Source organism: Belonocnema kinseyi, chromosome 9 (assembly GCF_010883055.1).
Source record: "Belonocnema kinseyi isolate 2016_QV_RU_SX_M_011 chromosome 9, B_treatae_v1, whole genome shotgun sequence".
Lineage (NCBI taxonomy): Eukaryota > Metazoa > Arthropoda > Insecta > Hymenoptera > Cynipidae > Belonocnema > Belonocnema kinseyi.
Genome location: NC_046665.1, coordinates 101650035 through 101668876, shown reverse-complemented (window position 1 = coordinate 101668876; position 18842 = coordinate 101650035). Strand labels below are relative to the sequence as shown.

Below are 18842 nucleotides of genomic sequence, written 5' to 3'. Positions count from 1 at the left end.
GCGGGCAGTCAGGCGTGAACAAACAAAAGCGGAACAAGCTATAATGAGTTAGTTACCATCCACCGCCAGCTCTGAAATTGGAGCTATAGAAGAGTTTCACTCTATATCGCAATTTGAAGAAAAATTAAGCACGCTCTCGAAATAATTCCCTTTCTTTAAAAAAAATCCCGGCGATTCTAGATTTTCCAAGTAGGAAAATTACTTTTATATGCACCCTGTAATTGCGCAACCTCATTCTTTTATGTACGATTTTAATTATATTATCAGAAAATTCCGTCTTTTATTAAACTAAACATCCAAGATAAAATATTTCTTCAAATATCGATCCCCACTGCGTGACAAAAATTTCGTATCCATTAATCTTCCAGCAGATTATATCTTCTATAGAACGCTATAAAAACTTTTCAGTTTTTAATACCTAATTTCGCAGACATGAAAATAGATACAACAAATATCATCTAACTTTCCAAAAATTACGTCTTTATTTTTCTTGTCAAACTTTAAATATTATAAGTTTACTACATCTTTACAATAATAAAAAAATACATAAAATAGGATCCTTCAGACTGTTTTCGTTCCGAGTACAAACTTTTTAAGCTCATGTAATACTCAAAGATAAATATCTTTGTAATACTTACCCGATTCCTAGCTTGCCGATATTTTTTCACAAAAGCTCACGTCCTCAGGATTTGAGAAACACAGCTAAAAATTTAGGAAACTATATTAAAGTCACTTTTTTGTAGTTCCGGAAATATAAGAACATATACACGTTCCTTAGTGCCTTTTATTTAATTTCCCAAAACTGCATCTCGATATCTGCAGTCGGTGAGGTAGGAATCGTATAAGAATACTTGAATTTTCAACAAAATAATTTAATTTTTAACATAATTGTTGAATTTTAAACCAAAAATATTCATAGTTAATCATAGATTATATTTCAATAAAAAAATTTATTCAAAAATAAAAGAATTTAAAACCTAAAAGGCGCATTTTCAAGAAATAAAGATTTTTCACTCGAGAAAGAAATAAAAGTTTCTCTAAATTGTGAAACTTTAAAGATTAAAGACGAATTTTCTTTGGAAAAATTGAATTTTTAAACCAAAAATATGAATTTCCAGCCAAAAATTAATCTTAAGGTAACTTTTCATCTAAAAAAGATCGATATCAAAACAAATTCAAGTAACAGTTTCAGTTAAGAAATTAATTTTGAACAAAAAAAGGCTTTTCCGCGGAACAATTAAATTATAAACAAAACATAAGCCTTCAATAAAAAAATTCACAATATAGTTTAACTTTTACCCGAGTAGTTGAATTTTCAATTAAAGAAGATTCATTTTCAACAAAATAGATCAACTTTCAACCAAAGAGATGAATTTTTAACTAAAATTTAAATCTTAAAAAAAATATTTCTTAACAAAGTGTTTTAACTAAATCTTTCAAACAAAATAGTTTAATAGTCAAGCAAAGAAGAATTTTTAACCAAAAACTTGCATTTTCATAAAAAAAAGACATTTCTGCTAAAGCACATTCATTTTTAAATGAAAAGATAAGTTTTCAAGAAAATAGTTGAATTTTTTGTGAAAAACATCTTTCAGTTTACTTTTCACGATCAAAATATGAATTTTTAATCAAGAAATAAGTTTCTACGAAAAAATTGCATCTTCAATCCGAAAATTTTTATCCAGAAGATTAAATTACTCTTAAACAATTTTTTTCATCCTAAAAAGATTCCAATTGACTTTTGAAGATCAAAATATGGATTTTTTAACAAAAAATAAGCCACTATGATAAAAATTAAATTTTTAATTGAGTCAAATTTTTCGAACAAAAGGAATGAATTTTTAACAAAATAGTTTAATTATTTACGAAATCTTTCATCAAGAAAGTATTTCAGTTAATTTTCGAATACCAAAATATAAATTTTAAATTAAAAGTACATTTTCTACGAAACAGTTAAATTTCTAAAAAACCAGTCGAATTTTACACAAAAAAATAACTTTTCAACTAAATAATTTAATTTTTAACCAAATAGTTGAATTGTTATTCAAAACAGATGAGATTTCTTTTTAAAAAGATACATTTTTTATTTTTAAATATTTTTTTTTCAATAGTTGCATTTTCATACAGCAAAAAATTTAGTTTTCTTTTCAATTCCAAAATATTATATTAAAACAAAAAGTAAATTTTCTACCAAACAGTTAAGTTTTTAACAAAACACTATATTTCTGAACCAAAAAGTACGACTTTTAAATAAAATAGTTTAATTCTTAACCAAACAGTTGCATTTTTATCCAAGAAATATGTGATGTTTGTTAAAGCAGAAGATGAATTTTAAAATCAGAAAGACAAACTTTAAAAAAAGATTTAATTGTACTTTTATTGAAGAAAGATGAAATTTTTCCCAAACAGATGAAATAAACAAAAACCTTTTAAAAATAGTTATATTTGTATTCAAAGAAAATTCTAGTTCACTTTCCAATCCCAAAACAGAAATTCTAAACAATAAGTTAATTTTCTACTAAATAGTCGAATCTTTAACGAAAAAGTATGACTTTTCAACAAGATTGTTTCAATCAAACAGTTGCCTTTTTAACCAAGAAAAATGAAAATTCTATTGAAATAGGTGAATTTTTAAATCAAAAAGACAAATTTTCCAGAACAAACAAAACTTGAATTTTCATCCAAAAAAGATTTTAATTGACTTTTCAATACAGAAATACGAATTTTAGACGAACAGTCCCATTTTTTAGAAAATTGTTAAATTTTAAACAAAAAAGTTGCATTTATATCCAAGAAAGATGCAATATTTCTACTAAAAAATATGAACTTTTAAATAAAAAAGACAAATTTTCAGAAAAAATAGTTTTTATCCAAAAAACATTTCATTTGATTTATCAGCAACAAAATATGAATTTTCAACAAAAGGTTAATGTTCTACGAAAAGAGCTGAATTTGTAACCCAAAAAGACAAATAAAAAAAATTTAATTCGCGACCAAAAAGGCTGTATTTTTAAGAAAATTGTTAAATTTTTAACCAAATAATAAAATTTATAACTAAAAAGATAATCTTCAGGAGAAATTTATTGCGAATTTGCAAAAACACGTACATGAGTGAAAGGCTTCCTCCCCTTTGCGTAAAAAATTGTAATAAAATCCCCCCCCCCCCCACCCGTAATCTGGTACGTAATTTAAGTCTGTCCCTTACATGGTTTTCAGGCTCTTAAAACGACTTAGATTTTCGCCAGATCCATAATACGTCTACACAAACGCATTGTTTAATATAATATATTAACCACATGATCTAAAGACAATTATACCGACCGAAGCATAGAGATTTTTTCGAAAAATGTTCTTATTGCTTTTTTATAATTAAAAATAGTGTTTTTTCGCGCCTATAAACTGGAACACGCTAGCTACTGTGTATGCCGGGCTGCATTTATCCTACTTTTATGTCGCATAAAATCTGCAATTAGCGTGTTTTCGTCAATTAGAATAATATAATAATATAATGCAATATTGAAAAGTTAATAATAATAATTTTTAATCACAATTTTTCGAAAAAGGAACAATTTTTCATAATAAACGTACCCAAATTCTTCAGAAAGGTTTAAAAAATATTTGATAAATATATACTTTTTCAATTTTGTGTTGTTTTTTTTTATTTATTATTTATTATTTTAAACACTGCACTAAATTTGGATGATAAGTTACGAAATAGTTCAAATGCATGATAAATGTAAAATAAGATATATGCCCGTAATACATAATAGCTAGCGTGTTGCATTTTACAGGAGCAAAAATTTTTTTCAATTACAAAAAAAAGCAAAAAGAACATTTTTGGGCATTTTGGGACAAAATATAAGGACCAAAGGGTACTTTTTTCGCGCTCAAAGGGTAACAAATCCAGGATAAATTCAAAAGGTTTCGGGGCAATTCAATTTACATTCAAATTAATTGGGAAAAATGTTAAAAAATAAAAAAAGTTCCATTGATTTCCGTAAAAGTAGATTCAATTTAGAGGAATTTAAGATCAAAGAGTAGAATTCAATGAAATTCATAAAAATTTAAGGTGAATTAAAAAAAAATCAAATGAATTAAAAACTTTGAGAAACCCCCTAATTGAATTCCGTAACTTTGAAATAAGCTTAGAAAAATTCAAGAGAATTCAAAGAATTTGATGAAATACCTAAGAATTCAGGGTGAATTCCAAGAAAAATTTCAAATCTTTTAAATTCTACTAATTTCTAACACAAGAAATTACTAATAGTTACAAAACAATTAAAGGTAAATTCAAAAGAATTCAAATGAATTGGAACAATTTTGAAAATCGAAAAAGGTTTGAATGATTAAAATAAACTTTGAGTGTATTTAGAGAAATTTAAAAAAAAAATGAGAAGAATTAGATTAAATTCATTAAAACTCAACCGAAATTTAAAAAACAGTCAAGTGAATTAAAAGCAATTCAAAAACGTGGAAGAATTAATTGAATTGGGTAGAATTGAGTGAAAATTTTAAAGTATTTAGAATAAATTAATAAGAATTCAGGACGAATTAAACATGATTAAAATGATTAAAACCCCTGGAAATGCCTTGAAATTATTTAAATCTCTTGAAAATGCCTTGGACATTTTTTAAATACCCGAAAATATTTCAGTCTTTGAAAGCCTTCAAAACACTGAAATAAATAAACAATTTCTGGGAATCTTTTCAAATTTCCTCAAATATTTCGAATTCTTTGATATTTTTTGCAAGTCCTTGAACGTTTTTAAAGCACTTCAAAGCGCCTGAGAATGTTTTACAATATCCTTAAGTATTTCAAATCCCGTTAAATCACTGAAATCAATAAAAGATTTCTTTGTAATCTTTTAAAATAATCAACATTATTTTAAATCCTTTACTCTCATCTGAAATTGTTTAAAGCACTTGAAAATGGCAATGGAATTTGAAGAAAAAAATACTTTAAAATATTTCAAATCCTTTAATCATTTTATCAATTGATCCTCAGGATCAATTAAATTAAAATCTTTAAAACTTAATAAAAATCCATTGAATTAAGTAGAAAAGAGTAAATTGAGAGAAATTCAATTGAATTAAAAAACTTCCAGTGAATTCATAAAATTCAAGAGAATTCAGGGTGAAATCCAAATCCCTTAAAATCTTTAAAACGCTATAAAAAACGTCACTTCTCATGAATAAATTCTTTAAAATGCACTAAAATATTATAAAATTCCGTGATATTCTATGGTGATATTTTCTGAAATCATGAAAAATTTAATAAAATACATTGAGTTTTAAAATCCCTTAAAATAATTTAACCCTTAGAGTGCATTGTAGGTGTCTTAGACCCCAAGCAATTTTCAAACTCTTATAAAACATACTTAATTCGAAAAAATTGAGTAAGTATCGCCATCTAGCGTTAGTTGGAGACAATAATTGTAAGTAAATTCGTTTAGCATACTGTGTCAAGTGTGAGCCTACTAGCAGCTACTGCCGAAAGTGGAGGTAAGAAAATCCTGGGGTATCTAATACCCAGTGTGCACTTACTGCGTATAAAAGTAATTTTGGAGCCAATTTTGTTGATTTTTGTTTACTTTCTAACGTAATTTTATCATATGAAGTGAAATCATTATTTTTTTCGATTATTTCATACTTTTTTTTCATTGTAGGTGGCTTATAACTTACGGCAGGGCGTCATGCGATATAACTGTGGATGTGTTGAATATAATATATTGTTAAAATACAGTTATATAGTCTCTTTTTTCAATTTCTTATATTTCTATAGTATTAAATGTCAATGTTCCTCAATTTTTATAATAATAAATCGATTTAAAACAAAAAATTTGATTCATCATTTTACCATAAAATTCACTTTTCAACTGTGCAAATAAATATATTTTTTGAAAGCACCCATGTTGCAATATATTTTTTTTTTTTTTATAAAATACACTATTTCAAAAGTATAGCCACAAATTTTTACGTTAAAATAATTAAAATTACGCGAGTTATGAATTTTTAAGTAAAAAACCCATTTTTTAACATTTTTCAATCATTTTTTTTAACTTAAAATGAATAAATGGCTATAAAATCAACTCTACCTTATAAAATATACCTTAAACTATATCGGGTAATTTTATTGTGACAAAATATTCAATAGGGGTTATAAAATACATGATTAAATACACTAAGGTATATAACACCCACTATGCACTTTACCGTGATTTTCATCATGTATGCACTTTGAGGATTAAATCCTCGGAAATCTTTAAAAATATTTCAAAACCTCATGCGTCCTATAAAATCGTTCCATATCTTCAGAAATTCTAGAACATTCTTTATCCTATAATATTTCAAAATCATTAAAATCACTTCAAATTAATTAAATTAATTTTTTTAATCCTTGGAATCTTTTAAAATTCCCTAAAATAATTAAAATTAAAATCTCCTGTAAATGCATTAGAAGTTTTAAAAATACCCTAAAATCTTAAAAATTCCTTAATATCATTGAATTTTTTTGAAATTTCTCGGAGCCTTTATAAATTACCTGAAATATTTCAAAGAATGCAAAATAATTAAAAAATAGGTATTGACCTGAAATATTTGAATAGGTCTCCCATAGGGACCGAATCCTTGAAAATAGGGTAATTTAGGGACCTTAACTAAATATAAGGTGCAAATGTTACATTAAAAAATTCATTTTCGTAGACGTATTATGAACCTGGGGAACACCCGAGGCGCTTTAAGAGCCTTAAGACTTCAGAACCTTTAGAACAATCGAATACTCTATTAGTATCAGTCAACTTTTAATGTTCATAAAACAAAGCGCCTAATTATAAATAAACATTTTATAAATTAAAAAACACTTAAAAGCACTTAACAGTAGGAACTCAAACTTCAGGAAAAAATGAACAAAATAATGGAGAAAAAACTAAGAGTGGCTTATAAAAAAGTATCGAGAAATTAATAATTTAAAATATTTTTGTGAGATTACTTCAAGCTTCTTCCTGAATCCTTGATAAATTTTTTTTCTCCACCTAAAAAAAAATGAATCATGAACATTTGTCGAAAAATAATTTAGAAATATGATATAAAGTTAGAAACAAACTTACTCCTAAATATAATAAACTTTTTACTCTTCTTTTTATATCTCTATAAGAATTTTTGAACTCAGGAATGTAGTTTTTAAGACACTTCAGTCTCCACTCCAACTTGTGGTATTCTAGAACAAAAAATTTAAAATATAACAAAAATATTAGGATTGTACAGCTTTTTAATTAGCAGGGGTCACAGTGGTTCAATCGTTTAATTGTAGGGAAAATAAGGGACTTTTTTCGAAAAAGGGGATTTCAAAAACAAAAAGGATAATTATGAGTAAGAATTTTTTGTAGGTCTCACGGTCTTTCAGAGAATTTAAATAAATAATATATAAATAACGATCGTTTCTTACATGTAATTATAAACAAATTTGTTTTTTGAAAAAAATCCGCCCGCTTCGCGGGCACATTCTTATGGCACGCTGCGCGCGCAGCTCGCTTCGTTCACAAGTTTGAGAGCGCGTAGGACGCGCGTGTATTGGTTCTCGCGCTTCGCGCTCGACAATATACGAGAGGTGTTCAAAAAGTAAGTTTCCCTAATCTGCCGTTTTGCCCCAGCGCCATCTAGCGAGCTGGGACCGAACATAGTTTTAGTTTAGAATATACCGATAAGAGGAGAACCGGTCTTAGCTGCCGAGAAATTTTTTTTCATCAGTACCGTCGCGGAAACCATGGACCTACCTGTGAAAAACGTGTCCACTTGTGAGTTGCGTGCAGTTATTCGCTTTTTAACTGCAAAGGGGCTTAATAGCAACGAAATTAACACTGAATTTGTGCATATTTATGGTGACAAATGCATGAGTGTGCAAATGGTGCGTCGGTGGCGGACATATTTTCTCGAGGGACGCGGAGAAGTTCATGATGAGCAGCGTGCAGACAGGCCAAAGACTGCCATTACAGATGACGCAGTCACAGCAGTCGAAAAAATCATTTTGGCAATCAAATCACACCACTCTCCAGATCTCGCACCAAGTGACTTTTTTCTTTTTCCTAAGTTAAGAGAAAGTTTGGGTGGCCATCACTTCAATTCAAATTATGAAGTGAAAGACTTTGTTAAATTATTGTTTAAAAAACAGGGCACGGAATTTTATAAACAAGGTTTGTCAAAGCTTTAGAACAGATATAAAAAATGTATTCAAGTCCAAGGGGACTATGTAGAAAAATAGTTTATAAGTCAAACAATAAATACATATGTTACTTTAACCTAAAAATTGTGTTTTGCTTTTTTCTCGAAATATGGAAACTTACTTTTTGAACACCCCTCATATTTATCTCGCGCTCCGCGCTGTCTTTGTATATTCCTTACACTTGTGCACAGATTTTTTAAAGCTGAAGGTCAAAACCTCGACAACAGTAATTTGGTGTTTGTGACTTCTTTTTTGTTAAAGCTCCTTCCGCTTTAACGAATACATTCTCATCACGTATCTCAACTTGTATATCATTTCCATAAATGTATATTATTACAATTCACATCATGCAACTGAATTTGCTCATTTCCAATTTTATTTTTACGATTTAAACGTAGCACGTACGGTCTAAACATCAGCCTTACCTTTTTTTAACTTCTAAATTAAATCCCTACCTCAGTGACCCACAAAACTTCAATTAGCAAGGGTTTGTGGCGTTGTGTTATATGGGAGTTCACATGATTTAATTTCACATTCCCAGCCCACAGTGAAAAAAAATCACATTTTTGGTTCGAAATAACGTACAGCTCACAAATATTGAGCGTTTTGAACTACAAAAATTTGAAAAAGAGCTGTTAAGATTTCTAAGAGTGTTCTCGAGCCATTTTATTTATTTAATTGACGTTCCCTGTGCTCGTCAATATCAGGAAAAGTGCTGAAATCGCCTAATTTTCATAGAGTAATATTATCTAAAGATGTTCCAATATTATATATTAAACAAAAATTCATATGAACAAATTTTTGTTGAAAAAATGTTTTCTATAATTTTCCATAATCATACCTTTTTCTAGTTATATTGCAAGAATCTTTATTTCTTCTTTAATTTAATGGCATTTGTCGGTAGAAAAATTCGGGGTTTTCAATGCCAGTCTTTTCAGTTGGGAACTTTATTAGAATTTCAGCAACATTCATAATGAGTTGATAAATTTTATGATTTATTTAAACAAATTTAATCAACAAATGCATTAGTCAGGCATTTTTCTACAGAAAAATTAGTTTTTTTCTATGGCAATTTTTTTTAAAAACAAATTTGTTTGTAGTTACATGTAAGAAACGATCGTTATTTATATATTATTTATTTAGATCCTCTGAAAACGGCACACAGTGATAGCCTAAACTTTCGTTTTTATTCTTTTAATTTAATGAAGACCGTAAGACTTACAAAAAAAATCTTACTCATATTTCAGGGTGGCCGTTTTAATTGATGAAAAAAATTCCCGGTTATTTCACGGTTTTTCCCCGGTTCGCAAACATTTTTCAAGGTTAATGAAATTTTTTAAATCGAACTCTATTCTAAACATTTTTCCATTTAAAGCAATAAAAAATAAACAACAAATTAAATGTACAAGTATGAAATGGAAGGTACTAACACTTTTCAATTGAATTTTTTTTTAATGAAATGCAGACAAACTGCAAAATTTAGAACTTTTATAAATTATAGAGTTCAAAGATTCAGATTAAATTCAAAGAATATAAATCTCGGCTAACATTTTCAATACTCTAAATTAAAGAATCAAGCAATGAACTTTAAAAATTTTTTTAAATTATATTTTTTAAAGTAATTTTAAACTAGACAAATTAAAAAGTTAAAAATAATTTTTTTTTAATTAACAATTTTTTATATTACAAGTCAAATTATTTTTATATTAGAAGTTAAATTATTTTCATTTTAAATAGTTTAAGCATCCTTGAAAAACTTGAAAAATTGATTTCGAAACATTGAGGAATCTAGAAGTGGTTTTATATTTTTCCAAATTTAAAATCATTGTTGAAATTTGTTCGAAAGGTTTAAATATATTTTTTAATGAATTGTATTTTTTCTACAACTTTTAAAAAATCCTGCAAATTAAAAAAAAATCCTTAAAATTTGAATTAATAAATAACAATAGGAACACTTATTATTTGTAGCACAAAATTAGAGTTATCTTAAGAGATATTTGGAAGTTTCAAAAATATCAAAATTAAATTTAGAACTTGAAATGATTTCAAATACCCACAGCCGAATTTAAAACAAAATGCAGATTTTTACAGATTTCAACCATAAAATTTGGAAACTTTTTAAAAATTCTGAAAGGCTTAAAAAGAATAAAAACATTTTCTTAAGATTCCTAGGAAAATTGAAAATGACTTTAAAAGATTTCCAAAATGATCAATACAGAACCTGGAAGATTTTAAAGATTTTTTTTTTAATTTGCAGGATTTTCCAAAAGTTGTAGGAAAAATTCGGTTAATTTTAAAATTTATTTAGAAATTCTAAACAAAAATATGAACACACTTCTAATCAGCAACTTGAAGACATTTCAAGTTTTTAATTAATTTTGAATCTTTCCAAGACTATGAAATATCTCTTGAAATTACTCAAATTTTTTTTACAAGTAATAAGTGTTCAATTGTTATTTTACGTCAAAATTTAACGATTTCACTCACAAATTAAACATTTTTTAAACACAATGATTCAAATTGTAACGTTAAAAGTTGAAAATCTCTTAGAAATTCTACAGATTCAAAGCTTTTTATGTCAAACAATTCAGTTTCAAATTGTTTACTTTTACATATATTTGTGTTCAATTTACTCGTCTTAAATGAACAGTGAAATTCTTAATGGTTGAGAAAACTAATGAAAATAATATATTAATAAATTAATTTATTCAATTTAATATCAAAAATAATTTAAAGGAAGACCTAAAACTTTGAAATTTAGAAATAAAATTATCGGAATGAATGATATTATATTAATCTCAATTCGTATGAAGACTTTCGAATTCAAACAGTTACAATCTGTAAATTCTCAAATTTTGAACGGATTTAGAATCATTTTGTCAAATCAATTATTGTTCATTTTTTTATACTTTAATTATTTACAAAACTGTTGAAATCAAACTTGGGCAAATTTTTCTTCTGAAAATTCGCAAAATAATAATAATTATTATTATTATAATTAAATAATACTAAAAAAATAATTAATCATTTATTGAATTTTTCTATAAAGTCCTTCAATTTAAATAATAACTCGAAAAAAATTTTATTTTATCTTCTTTTTTTTTAATTTAGTTAAACTAATTTACTTAAAACTTTAAATGCAGTATAAATTCAGGTAAAGTTAATACAGGTACTACATTAAAAAATAAATTTAAACTGCAGTTGAATTTTAAACTAAAAGAGATCAGTTTTCAACCAAAAATGAAATAGTGAAAGCTTTATTTGAAGAAATTAATTTTCTAACAAAAACAGCAAAAAATTTTCAACTAAATGAATTAATTAATCTTGGACTGGAATAGTTTAATTTGCAATCAGAAAGACGAAATTTCAACCAAATACATTAGTTTTCAACAAAAAATTGAATAGCCAAGTTTTCAGTTTAAAAAAAAAATAATTTTCAATCAAACAAAAAATTTTTAATTACTAAAAATTATGAATCTTCAACTGAAATAATTAAATTTTCAACCGAAATGATTAATTTTTAACCAAGAAGAAAATTTTTCAACAGAATATAAGACTATGTTTAAAACGATTTTAAAACATTCTAAAAGATTATCAAAATTGTGAAAAAAGAATTTGGAAGTTTCTCAGGATTTTGTTTATTTTACAGAATTTTTTTTAAGTTTTAGGAACATTCCGAATCATTTAAAAATATATTTAGAAGATTTTTAAAAAATCGAAAAAAGTTAAAATTATAAAGGTTTCTAACAAATTAAAATTAAACGTAGACTCTAACGGTTTCGAAATACAATTTTGAAGTTTTTTCAAAAGTTTGAATAGTTTCAAGATAATATTTTTTTTTAGATTCCTTGGAATATTTAAAGTGATTCTTTACTTTTTTAAATTAATTTTTAGAGAATATTTAAAACCTTTTTAAAACATTACGAACGATTTCCAAAATTATAAAAAAACAAATCCAGAAAATGTTAAATTATTTTTATAGGAATAATTCGAGTCATTTTAATAGATATTTAGGAATTTTCGTAGTTTTGAAGAAATTATAAATATTTTAGAACTTCGAAAAATTGAGAAACTATTGTTGAACTTTTTCTAAGCTTTTAAGAGTCCTAAATATATTTCAAACTCAAATTAGTCCTAATGTTTGGTAAAATCCTGTAAAATAACAAAAAAATGTCTTAAAAATTTTGTAGGTACCATTAAAAAATACCTCAAATATTCAAAAATCTGTTTGAATTTTTTAAAGAAACCTAGGAAAATTATATTTATATAACTTTAAAGCAAAAAACTAAAGAAACTTAAAAAATAATCATTATAAATTTTTATTAAGTATTAAAAATTTTTTTTCCATTCAAATTATAATTTGACGGAAATTCTGTTTCATGACTGAAAAATATTGTTTGGTTAAAAATTCAACCATTTTGTTGAAAGGTCGTCTTTTTTGTTTGAAATTGACCTCCTTTGAAAAAATTCCATCATTTGTTATCAAGATTACAACTGTGCGGCTCGAAATTCCAATCTTTTTTTGCTCGAGAATTCAACTATTCAAATAAAAATTCGTTTTTTATTGAAATTTTGATTTGACATACTGGAAATTTTGCAATTTTTTCCAAAATCTTAGGAAAATTATATTTATATAACTTTAAAAACAAATAAACCTACAAAATGCTGTTGTTTTTAGTTTCTTCTTCTGAATATTCTGGAATTTCTTTAATTAAAGTTTTTATATAAGGATTTTTAATTCTGAATATTTATTTCTGAAAGAAAAAATTAAAATTGAAAATGAATCTTTAATATAAAAGGCAACAATTCTCTTCTAAACAATTTTTATTTAAAAAATTGATTTGAAGAAAATATTTTACAATATTTAAAATTCTTTTTAATGATTTCCTAAAATATTGGAAAAGTATGCAGAATATTTCAAAGGAAAAATTTTCAATTTTGCAAGATTAAACATTTTCAGAAAAAATTCAAGATAATAACATAACTTTTATTAAGATTACTCGCAAAATTTTGGATGATTTTTTATTTTACAGCATTCCTTTTTAAAGAATATATTTTTTTTAAATTAAACATTCCAAAAGATTTTCAAAAATACCAAAAAAGAATCTGAAAGATTTGAAGGCAATTTTAAGAAATATTTAGAAGGTTATTAAAAATTTGAAAAAAAACTTGAAGCAAAATGTAAATTTTTTAAGATTTCATAGTAAAATTTCTGAATGTTTTAAAGACTTAAAGTTTTCGAAGTAATAAAAAAATGTTCTTAATATTCCTAGAAATATTTAAAAAAGGTTTGAAACATTAATAAAGATTTCCAAAAGTGTTAGAAATGAATCCGGAAAATTTTTAAACAAATTCAGGAATAATTCCAGCCAGTCAAAAATCTATTTTCGAACATTTATCAAATATTCCTAAATTTCTTCCTATAATTATTGGGAATAATTTTTTCCTTTAAACGACAATTTTCCTACATTTTTTTTTAATCTGGACTAGAACATTTTTGTTGATTGCAAATTCAACAATTTTGTTGAAAATTCGTCTTTTTGATTTAGAAATTCATTTCTCTTTTTAGAAATTCCATCCTTTTTATTAAAATTGAAAATTTTTATTTTAAAATCAAAATTTTTATTGGCTAAGGGTTCAATTATTTTGTTGAAAATTCGTCTCTTTTTATGAATTCAACTTTTTTTCAATTAAAAATATTTATCAGTTCGAGTCTCACGCATTACTTTAATATTATTTAGGTAAAAAAGACTTAAGAAAATAATATAATATAAAAATAAAGTTTTTAAAAACAGATGTTATATTTTTTAAAGTCTTTCTTTGTCTAAATAATAAACCAACCAAAAATAAATAACATTCAGAATCATATAAAAAATAAAATAATAAAGAAAAACGCGAAACTCTAAATTCGATTAATTCTTTAATATTCTTTCTCATTTTTCTAAATAACGATTAGCTATATAAAATACCGTTAATATATTTCAATAAGATTTTTAATTTAGATGAAAAATGAGAAAAACAGCTTAAAGACGGGTGGAGAGAAAAATGACAAAAATTATTAAATAGGAATTATAGAGAATTTCGAGAAAATGTGAGAAAAAGGAACTACGACCCAACTTTTAAAAATTTTGAAATCTTTTTTTTTCTTTTTAATATACTCACTCGTCTTCGAATTCTTCACCCTCAAGTATCACATCTTCAATTGTTTCTTCAACTGTATCTAATTTACCATCCGGTGCAGGACTAGTATCCGTCACAGGTGGATTGTGTTGTGCAAACCTGAAATTTTTAAATATAAATTACATTTTCTTCATAATTTGTATATCCTTATCCAATTTCTCTTTCAAATTCTACTTAAAAAAAAAAGAAATTTAAAAAGTACTACCAAGTTTTAGAAATTAAAAAAAATGTATTGATCAAATTTGAAAACACACTGAAATGTCTATTCAAAATTTTAAAATAAGAAGAAGCTTGCCTAAATTTTTTTTATTTTTACTACGAAATTCTTCGACATTAAAAAACACCAAGAATCAACATTAAAATTTGATAAACACACTCTTTTTTAATTTCCAAACATTTCGTAGTTAAATTTGAATGTCGGACTTTAAAGAGTAACTTAAATTTGCATTTATTTTTAATTTAATTCCTTAAATTTGGTTAATTTAAAGTTTTTTAAAATGAAATAATTTGAAATTGTTTACATTTTGTCAATTGAAATTCTTGCTAGTTCGAAAAATGTTTTCTTCGATTATTTAATTTTAACTTCATTCTATTTCAAACTCAAAATTGTTTTTATATTAATTCTTATTAACTGTGAAGGACTTTTAATTCAATTTATCATTAATTTTCCAAATGTTTCTGAAATCTGTGTTTGTGAAATCCTTTAAATATTATTTGAAATCATTCAAATATTTGATAAATTTTGAAATATTTTTAAATATTTGTAAAATCTTTCAAATCTTTCAAATCTGTTGGGCGCGCCTTTTTTTAAATCTTGAAATAGTTTTTATAAATCCTATAAAATCTGTATAAATCCCTTTAAATATTTTTAATATTTTTAAATCTTTGAAATCTTTCTAGGCCTTTAAAATATTTTATAATCTTTTTTAATCTTTTCAATCTTTGTAAAAACTCCTAGAATCTTTCAGAAATGTGTGTTTGTGAAACATTTTGAAATATTCTATAAATTTTTAAAATTTGTATAAAAGTTTTGAAATCCATAAAATTCTTTCAATCTTGTAAAACCTATGCCAAATATTTAAAATCCTTGAAATCATTTACAAATCTTTGTGAAATCTTTATGAAAGTTACCTGAAATCTTTTGAAAATTTTCTGAAATCCGTGTTGTCTAAAATCCTTTAATATCGGTTGAGATTATTTAAATATTTTCAAAATCTGTTGATGTCCTTCAAATATTTGTCAAATCTTTTTAAATCTTCATAAAATCTTTATAAAATCCTTCAAATCTTTAGGAAGTGTTCGAAAGTTTTCTGTATTCGTTGAAATCTTTGTGAAATCTTTTATATTTATAATCTTTGTAAAATCTTCTAAAATGTTTTTAAATCTTTAATCTCTGAAATTCTTCTGTGAATTCTTAAAAATTCTTCAAATCTTTTGAAATCCTTATAAATTCTTTGAAATATTAAAAATCTTTGTCAAGTATTTTGAAATATTCTAAAAAATTGAAATTGTTTAACATCTTTGTTTTTAATTTCGATGAAATTTCTATAAAATCTCTGAAATATTTGTAAAATCTTCCTCAAATATTTTGTAATAATTTAAAATCATTACTTACTTCGAAATCCTTCAAAACTTTATGAAGTGTTCGAAATTTTTGTGAACTCTTGGAAATATTCGTAAAATATTTTGAAATATTTGTGAAATATTTTGTATTTGTTGAAATCATTGACTTCTTTAAAATTTTTGTGAAATCCTCGAAACTGTTTTCAAATCTAAAATCTTTTTATGAAAATTATTAAAAATTTTTGTAAAGTCTTCTAAAATATTTTGAATCCTTTTGAAATAGTTTCAAATTTTTGAAATGTTTTAAAATCTTTGAAATCTGAAATAGTTTAAAATCATGGAGATATTTAAAATCTTTGAAATGTTTTGCAATCTTGGAAATCCATTGCACTGTACCATTTTTGAAATCTTTGAAATTCTTGTATTTTTTTAAATCTTTGAGAAATTTTTATAAAATTTTTGAAATACATATATTTGTGATTAATTTCTTAAACCTTTTGTATATAATACATCTGAAATCATTAAAATATTTGAAATCTTTGTGAAATCTAATCTAAACATAACTGTTTAAAAAGAAAAACAAAAAATCTAATTCAAGGTTTTTGCAAAAAATTCAAGGAAATTTCTAGGTTTTCAAGGTTTTAAACAAATTCAAGGAGAATTACATGTTTTCATGTGATATAAAAGTTGCGATATTTCAAGTAACTGGATCGATTTTTCTTCAAAAAATTTTGTAAATTAATGGTCAATAATATTTTTTTTATTTAATATTTCTTATATTTCTAAAGACTTCAGAAATATTTTACAGAGATTTCAATGATTTCTCAAGGATTTTAAAGATTTCAATAATTTCAAAAAGATTTCAAAGCTTTCAAAAAGATTTCAAATATTTCGCAAATATTTTTGATAGGTTTAAAAGATTTTAAAAAGATATCAATGATTTCCTACAGATTTCATTCATTTTACAAACATTACCAAATATTTCCTTACTATTTTAAATATTTCGCAAAGATTTTACAAATGTTAGAATGATTTCACAAAGATTAAAAAATTGCCGCAAAGATTTTGCATATATTTAAATATCACAAAGACTTCAATGATTTTCCAAAGATTTCACAAAGATTTCAATCATTTTTATAAATATTAACAAATATTTACAAAATATTTCAAATATTTCGCAAAGATTTTGCATATTTTTAAACGGTTCCACAAAGACTTAAATGATTTCGCAAAGATTTTAACAATTTCCAAAATATACGAAATACTTCAAACATTTCGTAGAGATCGTGAATATTTCCCAAAGATTTCGGATAGATTTACAAGATATTAATGATTTTCCAAAGATACGACAAAGAATTTAATCACTTTTAAAAATACCACCAACTATTTAGAATATTTCGCAAAGATTTTATAAAGATTTCTTAAATATTAGAATTATTTCTCAAATGTTAAAAAAATGTCGCAAATATTTCGGATATATTTAAATGTCACGAAGACTTCAATGACTTTCCAAATATTTCACAAATATTTCAATCATTTTTACAAATATCCCCAAATATTTCAAAAAGATTTCAGAAAGATTTCGGATAAATTTACAAGATTTCACAATGGAATAAGTGATTTCACAAAGATTTAAAAAAATTCACAAAATCTTTCAAAAACATTTTTAATAATATTTCACAAAGATTTCAAATATTTCGAAAAATTTTTGAATAGATTTGACAAATATTTTAACAATTTCAAAAATGTACCAAATACTTCGAAAATATTTTCAAAGGATTTCAATGCTTTCCCAGAAATTGAAAAGATTTCATAATGATCGTGAATATTTCGCAAAGATTTCGTACAGATTTACAAGATTTCAATGATTTTTCAAAGATTTAACAAAGATTTCATTCATTTTTACAACCATTACCAAGTATTTCTAAAATATTTCAAATATTTCGCAAATATTGCATAAAACTTTCAGATAGATTTAAAAGCTTTCAGGCTTCAAAAATTTCGCAAAGATTTCAACAAGTTCACAAATATTTCCAAATATTTCAAAAATTTGATAAAGATTTCACAAAACTTTCGGATAGATTAAAAAAAATTTACAGACTTTAATGATTTCTCAAAGATTTCAATAATTATACAAATATTTCCAAATATTTAAAAAATATTTCAAGCATTTGAAAAAAATTGCAGTCATTTACTCAATATTTCAAAGATTTTACAAAGACACAAGTTACTGTTTCAGTTTAAAAAAATTAACTCAAAATATCAAAAAACTAATTTTTAACCAAAATTATCAATTTTCAACCAAACATTTAAATTTTTAAAGGACTTTTCAACTCAAGAAAATAAATTTTGAACCAAACATATACGAAATAATTTTTCAGCTAAAACAATTAATTTTCAAATGTAAAACATAATTTTCAACAAAATAATTAAATTTTGAAGAACAACAAAAATATTTGTCACCTAAAATGATGAATCGTCAACCAAAGAAATTAATTTTTAAGAAAGTAGTTCCACTTTTAACTAAGCAATTGAATTTTCCACCAAAAAGTATAAACTCTCAAGTAAAAACGTGACAATTGATATTTTAAGCAAAAATTATTTTAATTTTACACAAAAAATATATAAATTCAACAAAAAACATGAATTTTTAACAAAATAGTTTGAATCCTCATCCAAAAGAGATTAATTTTCAACCAAATAGTTACTATTTTTAACCATAATAATAAAATTAACATCAAATTTAGTTTTTCAAAAATTCCCTAACTCTATCAGGTTTTCCCTGACATTTCCTGACTTTCTGAAATTACCTGTATGTAGCAACTCTCCGATTAGAAAAGTATATTTTTATTTCACTCTAGAATGTTTTTATAAAAATGTA

At 24.7% G+C, this 18842-nt stretch overlaps 1 protein-coding gene across 1 annotated transcript in view; it reads right to left on the bottom strand.

Moving 5' to 3' along the window:
- Window positions 1-6779: 6779 nt before the first annotated feature.
- Window positions 6780-18842, bottom strand: part of LOC117180346 — a 31427-nt gene continuing 19364 nt past the window's right edge. The window contains exons 4-6 of the mRNA XM_033372793.1: window positions 14381-14497; window positions 7107-7216; window positions 6780-7031 (exon numbers count right to left, since the gene is read on the bottom strand). Of these exons, the coding sequence (XP_033228684.1) occupies window positions 7180-7216; window positions 14381-14497 (154 nt within the window). The 3' untranslated portion in view covers window positions 6780-7031; window positions 7107-7179. The remainder of the gene's footprint in view (window positions 7032-7106; window positions 7217-14380; window positions 14498-18842) is intronic.